This window comes from Pteropus medius, unplaced genomic scaffold (assembly GCF_902729225.1).
Source record: "Pteropus medius unplaced genomic scaffold, Ma_sr-lr_union100, whole genome shotgun sequence".
NCBI classification, from domain to species: Eukaryota; Metazoa; Chordata; class Mammalia; order Chiroptera; family Pteropodidae; genus Pteropus; species Pteropus medius.
In genome coordinates, this window is record NW_024354501.1 from 102,920 (window position 1) to 119,314 (window position 16,395).

Consider the following 16,395-nt stretch of genomic DNA (forward strand, 5'->3'; position numbering starts at 1 on the left):
CTAAATGACGTATCAAAAAATTACATTGCATATTGAAAGACGGTCGGCAAGCTGGTTTCTGAGGACGAGGTAGTTTGATGAGAACCAGCTCCGGTCCTTTTCCCATCCACACATTTTGCAGAGTGACTTTGCAGCTCCACTCCAAGCCCCGGTTCTGCCTTAGGCTTTGGACCGTCGTTGGCCAAGAAAGCGTGGTGGTTCTCCACCTGAAGCAGGATGAGAAGACTGGGCCATCGTGCTGGAGGCGGAGGGAATTACGTGGGAGAGCAGCTTGCAAAGTCACCCAACCGAACCATGCTATGTCGAGACCAGAGAACGAGCCAAATCGGTTGAGGTCCGCAAAACTTCACTGTTGACTGATAGACGTATGTGAAAGAATAAATGATTGTCATTTTAAGCCACTCTTTTGACACGGATCGGCATGTGGCAGTAACTCATAAATCCCGACAGATGGCTGTAATGAAAGTGGTACTTGGAGTATACAAACAGCGATGCTTAGAAATTGTTAGTTTAACCTAGTAGATGAATTTGCTTGCAGCTCTTTTCTAATCCTCAGCTAGGTCCTGCCTTGTCTGATCAGCTTTGTCTTGTCATAGCCCACTCACGTTATCGAAGACTCATCCCACAGTCATTCCCTGGATCTCCCACCTGACAGGCAGATTGCACAGTGCGGTGTTTTTCTAAGTGGATCAGCACCTTGCTGATAGGATGCAGACTCCTTAGGTGCCAAAGTCACTTCTCCGGCATACGACGTTGCCCACCTCGTGTACTCAAGCACTGATCATGAAATTCTTTTAAATGTTTAAAAATCTAATTCCTCTTCATCCCCTGCTGGTGAGAGGGTACATGGTACAGCCTCCTTGGCAAAACAGCTTCGAATTTCTTAAAATGTTAAATATGTGTCAACCACATGACTCAAGAAATGAAAGCACATGTCCATTAAAAGGCTTGTAAATGAATATTCAGTTGAAGCTTTATTTGTAATTGCCAAAAAAATGGAAACAACCCAAATGTCCATCAACAGATGAATGGAGAAACGACTGTGGTCTATCCGTATAATGGAAAACTATTAAGCAATGAAAGGCAGTGAACTATTGGTACATGCTATAACATGGCTGAATCTTAAAATAATTATGAGAACTGAAAGACAGACCCAAAAAAGCATATACTAAATGATTACCTTTATATAAAATTCTAGTAAATGGAAGGTAATATAGAGCAACCGAAAGCAGATGAATGGTTGACTGGGTGTGGAGGGGACAATCACTGTATGGAGAATCCCTTCACGTTATCACGGATTCGCTCCCTAAGATATGTACGGGCGGACATCTACATCATGAAACCCGGGCTGTTCGTTTCTACAAGGAAAATAGGAAACATTTGATTGAGGAATGGTGATAACACAGGACCTAAGGCTACAGAAACATTTCAAATAAAGGGTAAAAAAAAGCCAACAGGTGTTCAGCTAGAAAGAAGTTATTTCAGTTTAAAACACACACAGGTTAATAAATATTGGAAAACTTAAAAAATCGCCTTTTTATTTACTTAAGGCAATTACATGCTATGACTACTTCTATGCAGCACAACATAAGCAAGACTTAGCCATTGACAGGTGTGTGTGCGCTAAGTGGAAGCTCCCTTGATACATTTACATGAAAAACTTAGGCGGCCCGTCGACATTTTACATTTTTTTTATCTAGTCTTTTACTCTTTCGTGATTTATTCCATTTTATAAGAAAGTAACAGTTATTTTAAAAGGCAAAAAAGACGCATGCATGGTGCTGGAAAACAGTAACTTTAGATTTTTCCAAACTGCAAAAACACCTACATGAGAATTGGGGGCAAATTATTCTACTCTGACAAGTAAAAGAAATACTCTGAATTTTCAGTGTGACCCTTTGGCACTAGTGGTTCAGGATTCCTGACATTCATCAGGAGTCAGGTAGTTCGTGGTCAGGGTTGAGCTGCTGGAAAACAGGAAGTTCAGCATCGTCCATCACAAATTTAACACAACAGAATCCGTCTGCTTCACAGGTCATTGAATCCTCCGCAGAACATAGATCTATGCCGCAGAACGTCAAAGAAGCTCATTACACCATCAGAACGTGATCTTTCAGTGCGGCTTTTAAAAGTCCATATTTAATGTCCACATTTTACCATAGAATATATAAAAACCTTCCTTTAAAAACAAAAGCAGGAAAATTAAAGCTTCATGGAACTGTGCAAACTTTACACCCCTTCCTTTGCTCCTTCGGCACTCAGCCCCGTGTCTGTGGCACGGCCTGAGCAGACGGGCTGCCCAGAGCACGCCGAGTTCCCACGTTGTGTCGCTCCCGAGCAGTCCTGCACGTGACAGTCTTCCGAGGTCCCAGCACAAGCTAAAGTGCAAGTGCCCTAAAACGGTCGAGCTGGAGAACCACCCTACCCCTTTAGAGGTAGAGAAAATGAGGCACAGAAGGGTTAAGTGACTCATCTATAGTTACACAATTCAAGAAAAAATACAGAAAAGAACAAATAAATCCTCCCTGGTCCTACTCTGGGCCTTATGCTATGCTTCTTGTCACATTGGGTATATTCGAAATAGATGTTAATTTACATCATCCTCGTTCTACTGAGCATCAGCTTTTTACTAGACGTTTTCTTGATGTAACGTGAAGTTACATTTCCTTAAAATATGACTTTTTTATTGCATTTCAAAGCATGTGAGAAACGTGGATGAAAATAAATGAGTCGTAAATTTGGACCAAATTCTCATTCCTGTGCCTATCATTCTAAATCTTTTCAAGTATACGATGGAGGTGTAAGAGAATCTGGCCAGATGTAAAAAATTACGTATAAGCAAAAGGCAGACCCTTCAAATCCGTCACAGTACAAATGCGAGGCATCAGTGAGGAATACAGAAGGTCGAGGTATTTTATATGACAGTGTTTTATGGTGTGACTGGTGTGCAAACTGATCTTTTCAACCCAACGGACCTCTAGCTATGAATATAAGTAAAACATACTAGGAAAAACTATCATGGGCACATTTTCCTGGGAGTAAGGTCAACGCGAAGGACTTAATGTTACGCTTTTCATCCCTGAGGAGGCAGAACACCCAGTTTTCATCTAATCCTGCTTAATGGGTGATCTACATCCTTGGTACCCAGCACAGTGAGGACAACTCCTTCCGACCACTAGAGCCGGTGAGAGTCGTGAACAGAAACTGAACTGGAATGTGCTTCTCTTCCCAGGGTCCTGCTTGGTACGGGATGCCTAGGTCAGGACCCAGTGGGCATCGGAGAAGGCGGTGGGGCTCTGCGGACCCTCAGGGCCCCTCCTTGCTCGTCTGGACGACCTGAGTGGCTCGGAAGAGGCGTCATCTCCCAGCAGGAATCGGGCAACGCAGCAGCGGCCTGCCCTCCTGGCCCAAGGTGCTTGACCCCACCTCGTGTCACCACTGTCTGGGACCGGCCTCTGGAAGTGAGCACACGTTTACAGAGCCGAGCTGTCCGGGGAGCAGTGCCCGCTCCCATCGGGCACGAAACCCAGAGGAGAACAAGGCCAACCCACTACTGCTGGAATGAGCTGCGGGGTCTAAGCTGTGGATAACGAGTCAGCTCCAAGCGTAGGAACCGAGAGTGTTTCCTGTTGCTGAACCAAGAGCGGCGGAGTGTATTTCGCCAGCATCCCGACGTGAGATGACAGCTGAGTGAGGATTCCTCCCCGAAGTCCCAACTGTGGGCGGTTCTTGCTCCACGTGTGGGAGGGAGCTGGCCGCCCTTCCTCTCCAGAACCTTCTCTGCAGAGATGGAGCCGCCCTGCAGAACAGCAAAATGCCAGGGTGGTCTCGGCGCTGGGTGTCTGGGTGTCGGCTAGAAACCTTAACAGGCTTCGCACTTGATCAATGAGTCACGCAGAGATTCAGATGAGAAAACGAGGCATTGTCCAGGTAGGGGAGGAGAGAGGAGACATGTGGCCTCTTTAGGGACCCCTCCAGAGCAACTCTGCAAAGGGTGATCACAAACGCGATTTACGAGGAGGCTTGAAAATGAGTAGACAGTAGGTATTTTTTCTTTCTTTCTTTCTTTTATCGGATAAAACCCAAAGTACAGTATCATAATAAAAATGCCTCATATGTATTGACTTCTGCAGAGACCAGTAAGAGACCCCCTCCCCAGCCTAGGCCCTCTGCTAACACTCAGTTTGAAGATTTTACTTTGTAATTCTGAATGAATCGTGAACACACGAATTTGTCAAATAAACACTATTAAATCGGAAGTTATATGTTCTACGTTAAACCTGGAAATTGGGCTGTTAGACTGTGTCCCACACTTGAATACAGTGAGTGACATAAACTTTGTTCACCAGCAGGAGAGCCACACATCCTGACACGACACCACCCTGCTGACAGATGGGAGCCTGGCCGAGCCTGACTGTGCTGGATCAGTCTGCCTTCCAGAGGAGATGAGTTACTAAGACTTCGGGATTTTGTTTTACGCTAAAAGAATCGTCGGGATGATCATCCGGGAGTGTCTGTGCTGTAATCGTCAGCGAAAACATAGTAAGGAACAGCGACATACGTTCAAACTCAGTTTCACACAAAAGATGTAACAAAGTAAACATGATTTCCACATGACACACGAACTTCCTCGGTCACTTGCAGAGCCACATTACCCTATTGCTATCTCAAGCCCCTTACCAAGGAAACTATTGTTATGCCTAAGAGTGTGCTGACACGTCGCCATCACATCTTCAGAAAGTCCAGTTCGGGGAATTAGGGCCCGCGTTCCCAAAAATACTGATAAAAAAAGCAAACCTTTAAGAGCCGATAAAAAGAGTGAGGAACTTCTTGAACATTTATGAACTATCGGTTAATAAGAGATTTTTCCATTTTTAAAAATAATTTTCTTGCTGCCGTTAGTTCATAAATCACTGACGACCCGTGGTCATCACACATACTTCTAACTTACGAAGCTGCGGTTTACGCTGCGTTAAACTGCCCTCGTTTTAGCCTCTTCATCCAAGACTAGGGAACTATTCTTTGGGTCGTTACGGATATCCTTTTTGGGTGGCAACACACATTTTTTCTTTAGTGGGTAACTTCGATAAGGTATTGTTAAACCCCATGTTCCGCTTCACTGAATCCGCCTCGCTCAATTCCATCTTTTTCGACTTGGCTCAGTTCCCTGTTTAGATAAAACACTGCACACGAAGGACACGCTGTCTTGACGGGACACTCACGTCGTCCGCGCTTCCCACCCCTTTAACACATACGGAGGCCACCAGAGGCAGACAGATGATCTTTGCTCTGAATACTGGTATAATTTGTGGTTATTTTGCATTTCAGAAGTTTAATGAGAGGCTGGGTTAGCAACTGTAGGGTGCTCCGGATCTCAAACGACAGGGGGACGGCTAAATTAACTGTTTTCATTTTTGCTAGAAACCCTTTTGAAATTCACTAAGTGTGCTCTAACTTGACTAGCCAGGGCTCCACCGTGTCTCTTGTCCCTGTATTACCAGGCACATGGGATGTGTACTGTTGAACAGTTACTCACATCTAACGGCCTTATTATCAAGTTAAATCATTTCTTTCTTCTGAGTGGCCACAGTGTTCGCTGAAAAAGAACATGGATGCATTTGATACCGGGTCCCGGTTATGCAGACTGAGTGCAAATAAAATACCTCGTGCCACTTAAGTCCGTTGTTTAGCTGGACATCGAGCACATGCTAATAGGGTTGATATTTTTTCTAACGTGTCTTTAGACAAATGAATGTCCTGTTATTTCTAAGCGCTTTACATATTTATATTTCGAAGAGCGAAATATTAAACTATAACTGAGGAGGTTGTGTTTTCAGAGCTGCGAGGACAGACACACAGTAATAGTCAAATTAAGTGGATAGTTCACATGATAAAGGCACTGAATTTGATCTGAGCTATTGAAAGTCCCCCTGTAGATGGAGGACAGCGTCAAGTCCACATGCTCCTCTCTGTCTGCAGGTCGCGTGTCTCGGAGCGGGGGCCGGAGCGGCAGCGCATTAGTAGATCAAGAACAAACGCATACACCTCTTTTTTGGATGAGGTTACACAGGCTTAATGCAAAAGAAACCACTACGGATACAGTTACTGTCCAGAGTCAGATTTCAAGACAATCTCTCCCATTTCAAAAGGAATCTTCTAGTAAGAATATCTGCTCCCCTGCAAAGACTAACCAGAAAGAGCCCATCTTCATTTTCTACTTAGATAACGTGAAGATGTTTTCAAAAGAAAGAGTGTTCATGAAAGCTTCCAGGTTAATTAATGGCTATGAACGTGAGATCACTGTCATCGGAGAGATTCCAGGTTAATTAATGGCTATGAACGTGAGATCGCTGTCATCGGAGAGATGACACCCGGGCAGCCGTTTAGCATCTCAGGCTGCAGAGCGCTCGGGCCCCAGCCTGGTGCTGAGCACGGCTCCCCACTGTCCCCGAAACCACCCGTTAATGTACAAGCATCGCTGAGGCCAGTGACCTGGCGCCTCCTCTACGTCACGTCAACCCAGGACCAGAAACCACATCCATTTCTTGTCCCTCGAGCCACCCCACCCACCGCGGCGTCCTAGTCCGTCTTCGTGTTGGATTTGTTCACGTCCCCAAGGTTGAAGTTGAACTCTTTGAACACCTGGATGAGGACGATGCCCACCGAGACGGTGGTGAAGCCGCAGGCCATCCCCAGGAAGTCCACCAGGCCCACGTCGGTCCACTCCCGGAAGAGGACGGCGGAGGCCAGCAGGACGAGCGTGGTGAAGACGACGTAGTAGATGGCCCCGAACACGGACGAGTCGAAGCACTCGAGCGCCCTGTTGATGTAGCGGAACTGCACGATGACGCTGCAGCCGAGCACGGCCAGGAGCGCCAGGCACAGGCCCAGGGCCCGGCGGCTGGACGGGTTGTTGCGGAAGATGTCCTGGGCCGCCAGCCCGATGCCCTTGGTGGAAGGCACGGTGAAGCTCCCGAGCAGGGAGCAGATGCTGATGTAGACCATGATGTTGGTGGGCCCGTGCGCCGGCGCCACCCAGAAGATCAGCAGCAGCAGCATGAGCAGCACGAGGCACAGGTAGCCCACGAACACTGCAAGACAGGCGTGCCCCCATCAGCGCCCCTCGCGCTCCTGGGGGTGGCGGAGGGAACGTCGGGGCCCCGGGACCTGCGCGCGGCTCCCGAGCGTCTCCCCGGCCTCGGGACTGAAAACCACGTGCACGACAACTGAACGGAGCAACTCGCGTGCACTTAGCGCATTTTCAGAACCGCGTCAGGGATCGCCGACCGTTTCGGAGGGTCCGTCTGCGGATGACAGGGCCCCCCGCCCCCCGGCGTTGGAGCCAGCGGCACGGCACCCGCGTGGGGTCTGCCGGCTTCAACACCGTCCTCTGCGGCTATGCCGGGCACTCGATTTCACACCAGGGACCGTCCTTAACGGTTCCTCTCCCGTTAAGCTTGGGGCCGAAAGTCTGCTTTGAAATTAGGGTGATGGGGGGTTGCAAGGTCTGTGAATTCCATTCTCCAATCGTAAAGGAGGTGCTGGGAGCTGGGCCTGACAGGGCTGGGAACAGCCTGGACATGCACATCAAGCCGCCCCCGGTCCCCAAAGGCGGGCAAAGGGAAGTACGGAGCCTGCTCTGGGGAGGATTCGGGAAGAAGCCACAGGTACGGGACACGGGAAGGACAACTGGAAGCCGCCTGGGAGGCCGAAGGGGCAGAGGACAGCTGAGAGGCGCAGGTGCAGGGTTTGGGGCGGAGGCCCCAGGAGGCAGAGGGTCGGCGGCGGGGACGCCCTGGGAGCACGCCGCAGGGGCCCCCAGAAGGCTCACACGGGAGACCCGCAGTGCCCGTGGGGCTGCTGGCAGTCACCTGGGTTGGTCAGCTTCTCCTCCAGCTCGGCCGGGGTGGCCACGCTCTCGGACTTCGGGGAGTGGATGATCAACACGACAGAACCCGCGCAGCTGAGAAGACACCCCAACTTGCCCAAGATGTTGAGCTTCTCCTTCAGAAGGTAGGAGGCTAAAATGGACCTTCAGTTAAAAACAGAGAAAGCAGAGCTGAGATCCTCCCGTCCGACCCGTCTGTACTCATCACAGTGACTTCGCAGAAGCCACGTTTTCTTTACGCCCTCGTTCACTCATTAGCGTTTAAGAGTGGGAAAGATTAGGAATTTACTGAAGTTGTAATTTCAATACAAATAGGATTTCATGCCAGCTCCATGCACAGCCCATGTACACTCAATGACTTAACGCACACTGCGGTACGATATCCAGTAGATACGAAATGCACCAGAGTAGAAAAATAAGTTTTACGATTGACAAATAAAAATATCTCTTCTTGATTCTTAAAAGCAAATAATCAAAAAACCTATGTTAAGTGGCAAAGTAGGATATGGAAATTGCTAAAATAATTACAAGTAATTCATGATCAAAACACTTAAGTTAAAACAAATTGAGAAAATGCACAAATAAACACTCCAGAAGGCTAACAGTAGCTGCATTATGGCAGGGCTGGCGATCGGTGTGAGTATTTTTCTCTTCTGTAATGCCCACAACTTTTTAAGTGTGATCACATTAGTTTTTAATGCAAAAAAGCATTCCTCATAAAACATCGGTAACCTTAGGGCTGGTAACACGCTTCTTCTCGTTTCTTTGTCTACAGTGTGATTGGGAAAACCGGGGCTTCTAGTAATTCATGGGACCGGTCACTGTCGCTCCCCTGTGTCTGTGCCGACGGCACTCAGGGACACAGGCACCCATGAAGACGGCGCGGGCCCAAAGACGAGCCGGATTATTCCCTTTCTAATTCTCATTTTACAGATGAAGCAACGGCCTCAGAGAGGAGCAGCGCTGAGCCTGAGGCCACCGTGCTAACGAGAGGTGGAACGCGGTGCCGAGGCCAAAGCCCCGTCTGCACGTCGTGCCTGTCCCCCCAGGAGACCCCGCAGCACCGCGGAGAGAGCGTGGACGATGTGAGGGCCACGAGCGGGAGCTGTGCCGAGGGGCTGCGCGGAGCTGCTCAGGCGGCCAGGCCCGGGGGGCTGGGCGCTCTCGGAGCCGGGGGGGCTGGGCCCGCAGCCCCCCAGGCCGAGCAAGGACCGTGCCGAGGCGGGCGGGGCTGCCGTGCGGGAAGGCAGAGGAGGCAGAAAAGCAGAGGCGGGAACCACGAGGCTGTGCGCTCAGAAAAGCCGTTGGAAGTGAGAGGCGGCGAGCGTTCACCGAGGTCGGTGGCAGCAGCTGGAGGGAAAGCGCTGACTCGGGCGGGGGGACGGCGCCCCGCTGCGGGGAGCAGCCGCGGCGGGTGTTTGTGGGAAGGGGAAGGGGACAGCGACACCCGCAGAAGGAAGCTGCTGTTACTGGTGCAGATAATGGGACAGCGCGATGCCAACGCTAAGGGGTATTTTCAACTCCGGCCTGGTAGCCGCCGGTCCCAAATCATAGCGACCGCTTTCTCGTTGTCCCTGCCAACGGCCCTTTGGGACGCCGGTGCCCTGGGCCCAGCACACGGTTATTCTGTCCTGTTTTAACATCCCACGGGTTTGCGGCGTGAGACGTGCGCGGCAGCTTCTCTGGGTCGGCAGCTCGAGCTCCCTTTTCAAGTGGCTCCGTTTATTTATTCATTTTTCGACAAGGCCAAGTCATCTCTTATTCCACTATAAAATACCTGAGTATAAATTAAACAGTACTCTAAAAGAGTTCATCAATAAAAACTCTAACACAGACTGTATCAATGGAAAATTCGAGGTATAGTTAAGGCCAACAGATCAAGAAACAACTGCCATTGAAAACAGTTCGCCACTGTCAGTGTCCAGGCTGAGGGTCACGCCATGCCGTCCACACCGCATGCAGCATCACGTGGGAGCACCAGGCGGACGGGCCTGAGGCAGGGGGCGGGCGCTGTGGGCGAGAGCCTTCACCGCGGCTTCGCAGGAAGGGACTCGCGGGCAGGGTCGGCAGGGTGTGGAGTGGCGGGTGTGAATCCCTTCGGGCCTCTGCGCGCAGGGGCGTAGGGGCAGGCCCTGGCTGCAGACCGGGGCAGGCGGACAGTGGCCTGGAGTGGGAGAGGCTGATGAAGGAGCTGGCCGGGGTGAGGGCCCTGGAACAGCCTGCTTTGCGTTGGAAAAGCATGTCCCCTCCAGTGAGGGCTGACCTCCTCCTAAGGAGAGGCGGGGACTGAGGGAGGCAGGAGGCCACGACCAGGTGACCGAGGCACATCAATGGCTTGTCTGGAGCTGGGCGTGTCAGCAAATGTGTGCGGGGAGATGTTCGAACTACTGGTTTGTAGCTAGCGACGCGGTCAGTACAGAACCGCGTCCTTCGGGGGCGCTCGGAGGGAGGACCTGGCAGCTGCTCACCTCTGAGTCTGCTCCTCATGGAGAACGAGTCCCTGCCTCCCCTCTGGGCTAGGAAGGGACAACGCGATGGCCCTGGATGGGGGCAGTGCACTCATCTGCCTGACAGGCTGGCCCCAGGAGGAGTCACCTGCTGCCTGCTCAGAGCTCCCCGGGGCTCCGAACGCGGGCCTGCTGTCCGCAGAGCTGAGATGAGATGAAAGGCCTTTGAAAGCCCTTTGAGTCAGGGGCCCTCGGACCACGGCCCAAAGCTGACCCAGCCATCTCTGTTTCTGTAATGCCTTACCGGGTCACGGCCATGTCCACGTGCTTCACCTGACCTGTGGCTACGTCCCAGCACAGTGGTCGACTCGGGCAGGTCAGCAGGGGCCCCGGTGCTGGCAGAAGGGCCGCACCAGGCAAGGCCGGCCCGAGTGCGGGGACCTCCAGCCAGCTCAGCTCCACGCGCAGGGAGGACCAGGCGCTGCCCCTCTCCCGTTCCTCCCCAGACCAGACCAGAGCCCTCCTCCTCCTGGCGGCCCGGCCGCCTCGCCTCCCGTTGAGCCACAAATCCCCCATAGCCATCGGTGCCACGTGTCATTCATCCTAACCTCCATAACGTCCCAGTGTGGGGTCGTGACTGCGTCATGTCCGGCAGGGGGTGGCAGACGCCCACATAAAACGCCGACGGCCTAGTGCTGTCAGGGGTTCGTCAGAGTCACTCGTCCCCGTGCCAGGAACACTCTGGTTCCTAGGAAGCCTTCGGGGCAAGGACCAGGAGAGTGGCAGCACTGTGTCCGTTGGTCCCCGTGGACAGTCAGGATTTGAAACACGCTACAGCAGCTTTCTAAGGATTAAACCACATACGGTGGAATGCTGAAGACCTATCTTCAGTTACAATTTTACTTTTATTACTTAAACAGAAACATTTCAAATGAAAAGTTTTATACACACACACACACACACACACACACGCACACGCACACACATATACATATATATCCAAACTACGCATTAAAAACCAAAGCACAGAATCCCAGCTCTCACCCAAATGGCACTCCAAGGGCACCCAGGGGAGTCACCAGGACCGTGGGGACTGCCGTGTAAGCCAAGAAGTTTCCAATCTGGCCAACAGCCACTGTCAAGAGAACCAGAGGGATTGCACCACGGTTACTGAGCTGTCTCTCCTGGCAAGGGTCGCAGACCTGAACTTGGCGAGGCCCCGCTCGGAAACGGCGACCTCTTTGCCATCACAGGTGAGAAACCAAACGTGGCAGTGTCTGCACGCTCAAGGGTCCTGGTGGCCGAGGGCGGGCCCCACAGCATCACGGGCCCGGTCGGTCGGGGGACGCGTCCCAACCTCGCGTGGGGCTTCGCAAGCAAGCAGGCGGTGCCTGACACGGGGGCGGCAGCGACTCCCGCTCTCTCCCAAGCCCCGTCTGAAGACGAGTCGTGCGGAGCTTCCCGTGTCCCTTCAGGGTCTGGGCCCTACTTGGGGGTCGGCCACGGGGCCACACCGACGGGGACGCTGCTGCCTGCACCGAACCGCCCCGCTCCGCACCAACACAGCTCGCACGTGGGCTCTCCACGAGGCGACCGGCGGTGGGGCACGGCGGGCCTCGGGAGAGTTCTGAAACCTCCTGCGAGTTTTCTTTATACATTTAAGTTCTAAACTCAAATTTTCTTCACTTTTTTTTTTTTTATATTACAGCAACGTGACCTGGTACTTAACTCTGAGCGAAGAAACTTGACTTTACGAAGCCGATTATGTTCAGCAAAAAACATGAAATGTCACCAAATGCCACCAGCCCGACGACAGCTGACTAAGCAGGAGCTGTTTTAATTTCCGTGGGCCCAGGACAGTCCGACCTGGACTGATGGCAGCAGCAGGAGCCTCCACTCCCCCTCCACAGCCTCCGGGTCCTCATTCTAAAGAATCCCACCCCACCCCCCCAGTCCTGCAGGGGACTGACTGATCTGAAGGCAGGGGGTCCACGCTGTCACACGGGTACTTACTCGCAATTGTGCCTGCCCACCACACGACGTCTGTTAAATAGGAGGTACCTGCGGAAGAGGAAATCGAGGTGTCAGGAAGGGACGAGGCGCAAGAGGTTGACGAGCTGCACGCTTGTTACGTGGAAACTAAGGAATTTTTTCGTGCAAACCAGGACTGAAAATGACTGACAAATCCATACTGTTTATTCGCCCTAGAAAAAATCTGAGTCCGTCTGTGACTAGCAGCACGAGAAACCGCTGGAAGCAGCAGATACTCTCTGCGAGCAGCACGAGCCGACCCAAGCGGATGAAGCCTGGGCACATTTTTGTGGCATGGGGGAAGTCAACACGCCACCCAGAGACACAAATATTCTTTGAGATGAAGCTTTACGGTGATTTCAAATGAGATTTGTTCTTCAAAGTCCAACTCTCTCGTGTATTTACTATAACCCACTTAAGGAATGACTTTGCCGGCATGGAATTCAGTGACTTGCTACTTACACAGGTCACTAAATTTTTATAATTTAGAACCTTTCTGATGTGGCCGTCTTCCCACCAACCTGACACCTGCTCAGTGCTTCGGCGCTGGCATCGACACGGTCCCTTGTCTCTCTTAGGTCTGTCACAGCCATCCCCCTCCTGCCTATGTGACAGGTGCCTGCAGCAAGAGGGTCTCCCAGCTTCTGAGAGGTTTGTTTCACTTCGAAGTGCATATTTTAATGCTCGGTATTTGGTATCATTAACGCAGGAAGCCAGCAAAATGGAGCCAGTAAGTAATGACCAAGGAGGAGGGATGGCCAAGTCAGAATGTCACCGTTGGGCGACATCGTGACAAAAGCCGATTTACACGGGAATCGTCAGTGGGCGGTCGGATGAGTGAACGAAAGTTTACTGAGGAGCAGGGAGGTTTGTCACACAGTCTCCGTGAAATCACCTCTACTGTTTGTTTTTATTTTTATTCTTTATTAATTACACAGAGAAAAAAAGTCATCTTTACAGGACTCGACAACCCCTGACTGACACCGCCTCGGCCACGTGGTCGGAGCTGACGCGTCAGCAGTGGGACAGACCAGCATCGCGTGCCTCCTGGGAGGGTGTCCCTGCCAAGTTCCTCACTTGAATTTAATCACGAAGAAACTGCGAAACAGTCTACGGATGAGCTGGCCTGTGCTGTCCCCAAACAGCGAGGGCACGGAAGACAAAGAGCTGCCGCCAGTGCAGACGGCAGGCACGACCAAGACGTGGTGCCCAACACGACAAAGCCCTGAACCGGAGACAGGACAGTGTGGCAGCGATCGGCCCAGCTCCTCTCCTGCAGGAAAAGGTGACTTACGGTTCACAGCCTTGTGGCCAGGGGACGGCGCTTAGCTAATAGGACTTCTGATGGGCAATAGCACCTGATGAGGCCTGTGGACAGCTGCTGGAGGTCTCACCCCTTGGGCTCCCTGACCGGGTGCCACGCCCCTGGGAACAGGCGCGCCTTCCCTGGGGCTGCGACCTCCGACCTCGGTGCTGTGCCTTTACACTGGGAGGCAGGAGGCGGGGACAGCCAGGCGGCTTTGGCGCCTCCTGCGGCAGCTCTGTCTCCTGTCCTGTGTCCTTCTGAGTATGTCCGATGTGAATGTGGCCCATGCTGTCCTGTGATCAGAAAGCAGAGCTGAGCCTAACTGTCCCCCAGTAAGCCCTATGGACCAGTTCTCAGCTATTAGCACAGAATCCGCGTTGAATTTCTGGTGTGCTCACCACCCCATGTCCATTTAACGGAATGGCCCTATACCCCCAAAACTCATGCCGGGCGCTTAAAAAGGAAAGGCATGACGTTCACGTCCAGAGGACTGGTGTGTGCAGCTCTGTAGACCAGTTCCCAGAAAAGCCACAATGGGTGAATGGAGTGTTGCGTTTTCATGTCTCTGGAAATCATCCCAAGTGCATGCAGCTCACGAAGAAACATCTACTCAAGAAAATCTTCTAAATCGTAGTAAGAACAGGGAGTCTTTAGCACGTGAGCTAAGACCCACTCGCTCCCTCTCCCCCAAATAGGTCTAGTCACTAAACAAGCGAACGAGCAAACAATTCAGAGATGATGGGGAGGAGTCGGTAGCGGGAGCTGCTGCCAGATAGTACCTAAAATGTCCAGTATCAACGAAAAACCATGAGACAAAAATTTTAACGGGCCAAAAACCCAAAGAGACGTTTTTCCAGAGAAGAAATGCGAATCGGCAAAAGAACATGAAGAGCTGCTCGAGACCCCTCACCACGATGAAACTGCACCTCACACCCATCCGGAGAACGGGTATTAAAATGAAAAACGTGTTGGTGAGGATGTGGAGAAACTGGACCCTTCGTGCTTTGCTGGTAATAATGAAAAACGGAGCAGCCACAATGAAAAACAGTGGCCGTTACTCAGAAAGTTAGGGAATCACCGTTAAGATCCAGCGATTCCACTTCTGGGTAGAGACCCAAAAGAACTGAAATTATGGGCGTGCACCCCACGTTCACAGCAGCGCTATTCACAATCATCAACCCGAGTGTCCATGAGTGGGTGACTGGATAAACGATCGGATAAACAGAATACAATGGGATTATTTTTGTTGTTACACACGAAACGGCAATAAACAGTACAACGTGGACCATCACTAGGCCTTAAAAAAATGAAACTCTGGTACGGCTAAGACACACGTGCTCAGTGGAGGCCCAGTGCCAGGTGGAACAGCCCGTCAGAACAGCATGGCCGTCTTGTGGGTGCGCTTGGACCAGGTGCCTGGAGCAGTCGCGTTGGTGGGGGCGGAGGTAGAGCAGGGGTTATGAAAAACATCTTGACGCTATTGAACTGCACAGTTACAAACGGTTAAAATGGTAAATTTTATTTCACGTATATTATATTCCCGAGAGTGAACACAGCCAACAACCCACAAGGCTGTCTCAGCCCTGGACGCGGGGTCATTTTCGGTTTCCTGCTCCACCTTGCGGTTCAGAGAACCGTCCCAGGCTCCCTTAGCGCAGGGTGACATGCCGCGAAGCACTCGGCTGCACCCTTGCCCTCCGCATTCCAAGGAGGGCCTTTTGCTGCTGGACCGCCCCCCCCACCCCACCCCCCGCCCCCCGGGAATGCTCGAACGCCCTTTTCGGGTTTATTAATTTACCCTGCGTTTTCTTCACACAGAGATCACTTGTAGCCCGATGGTTCAAGTCTTAACCAGAAAAGGCTTCAGCAAGGGCTTCGGAACAGAAACCACGGGAAAGCACAGGCCTGTCGCTTGGTGGCCGCCTGGGCCCAGCCTGCCCAGGACACTGTCCTCAGCGGTGCCCGGCTCCGCACTGCAAGCAGCGCGGCAGCAGAGGTCTCGCTCCTGCAGGCGCGCGCCAGGCCAGGCCACAGCAAAGGCAGGAGGCCTGTCGCCCCTGTGGGCAGGCACTGGGCTCCGGCCATTTCGGGGACAAGGCGAACAGGGGGGTTTCCCTAGCAGCGGGAGGATGCGGGCGACAGGAACGCTGGGCTCCCACCAGACGGAGGGGCTGGGCAGGAGGAAAAGCCGGCGGCAGAAACCCTGTGACCCTGAACGAGGCCTCTCCAGCCTCTGGGAAGGGGCCACAGCGGCGGCGGCGACACGACCGTCGCTCGGAGCGCGCCCGGTGACCCGCGGGCGGCCGACGGAGCTGTCGGTGGACGCATCGGGCGCGCACGGCCGCGTCGGTGCCCGCGCCTCCGGGGTGCCGCACCCGGTCCCGGCCGCGGGCGGCTCGCAGCGGGGACGCGGAACCCGCGAGTGGCGGCGCGGCTCCGCCACCCCCACCGGCCCGCCCTACCTCGCCGCTTGGCGCGCACGATGCCCTTCTTCTGCAGCACGAACGTGGAGCCGTTCACCAGGCTGGACACCACGGCCACGCCCAGGCCGATGGACACGGCGGCGGGGCTCGGGCTGCGCGCCCCCTCGCCGGTCGCCGCTGCCGCCGCCGCCGCAGTCCCCATTCCGCCCGCGCCGCCCTGCGCGCCTGCGCCTGCGCCTGCGCCCGCCGGGCTGGGGGCGGGGACGGGGGCGGGGACCGGGACCCGCGGAGCCGGGACGG

General features: G+C 52.9%; 1 protein-coding gene across 1 annotated transcript; it reads right to left on the reverse strand.

Moving 5' to 3' along the window:
- Window positions 1-1,510: 1,510 nt before the first annotated feature.
- Window positions 1,511-16,327, reverse strand: NIPA1 (NIPA magnesium transporter 1). The gene is made up of 5 exons (XM_039853420.1): window positions 16,135-16,327; window positions 12,349-12,396; window positions 11,380-11,470; window positions 7,872-8,032; window positions 1,511-7,091 (listed from the first exon to the last, which is right to left on the reverse strand). Exons 1-5 carry the CDS (start codon window positions 16,295-16,297, stop codon window positions 6,580-6,582), a joined length of 975 nt encoding a protein of 324 aa, XP_039709354.1. The 5' UTR covers window positions 16,298-16,327; the 3' UTR covers window positions 1,511-6,579.
- Between the last annotated feature and the right edge of the window lie 68 nt (window positions 16,328-16,395).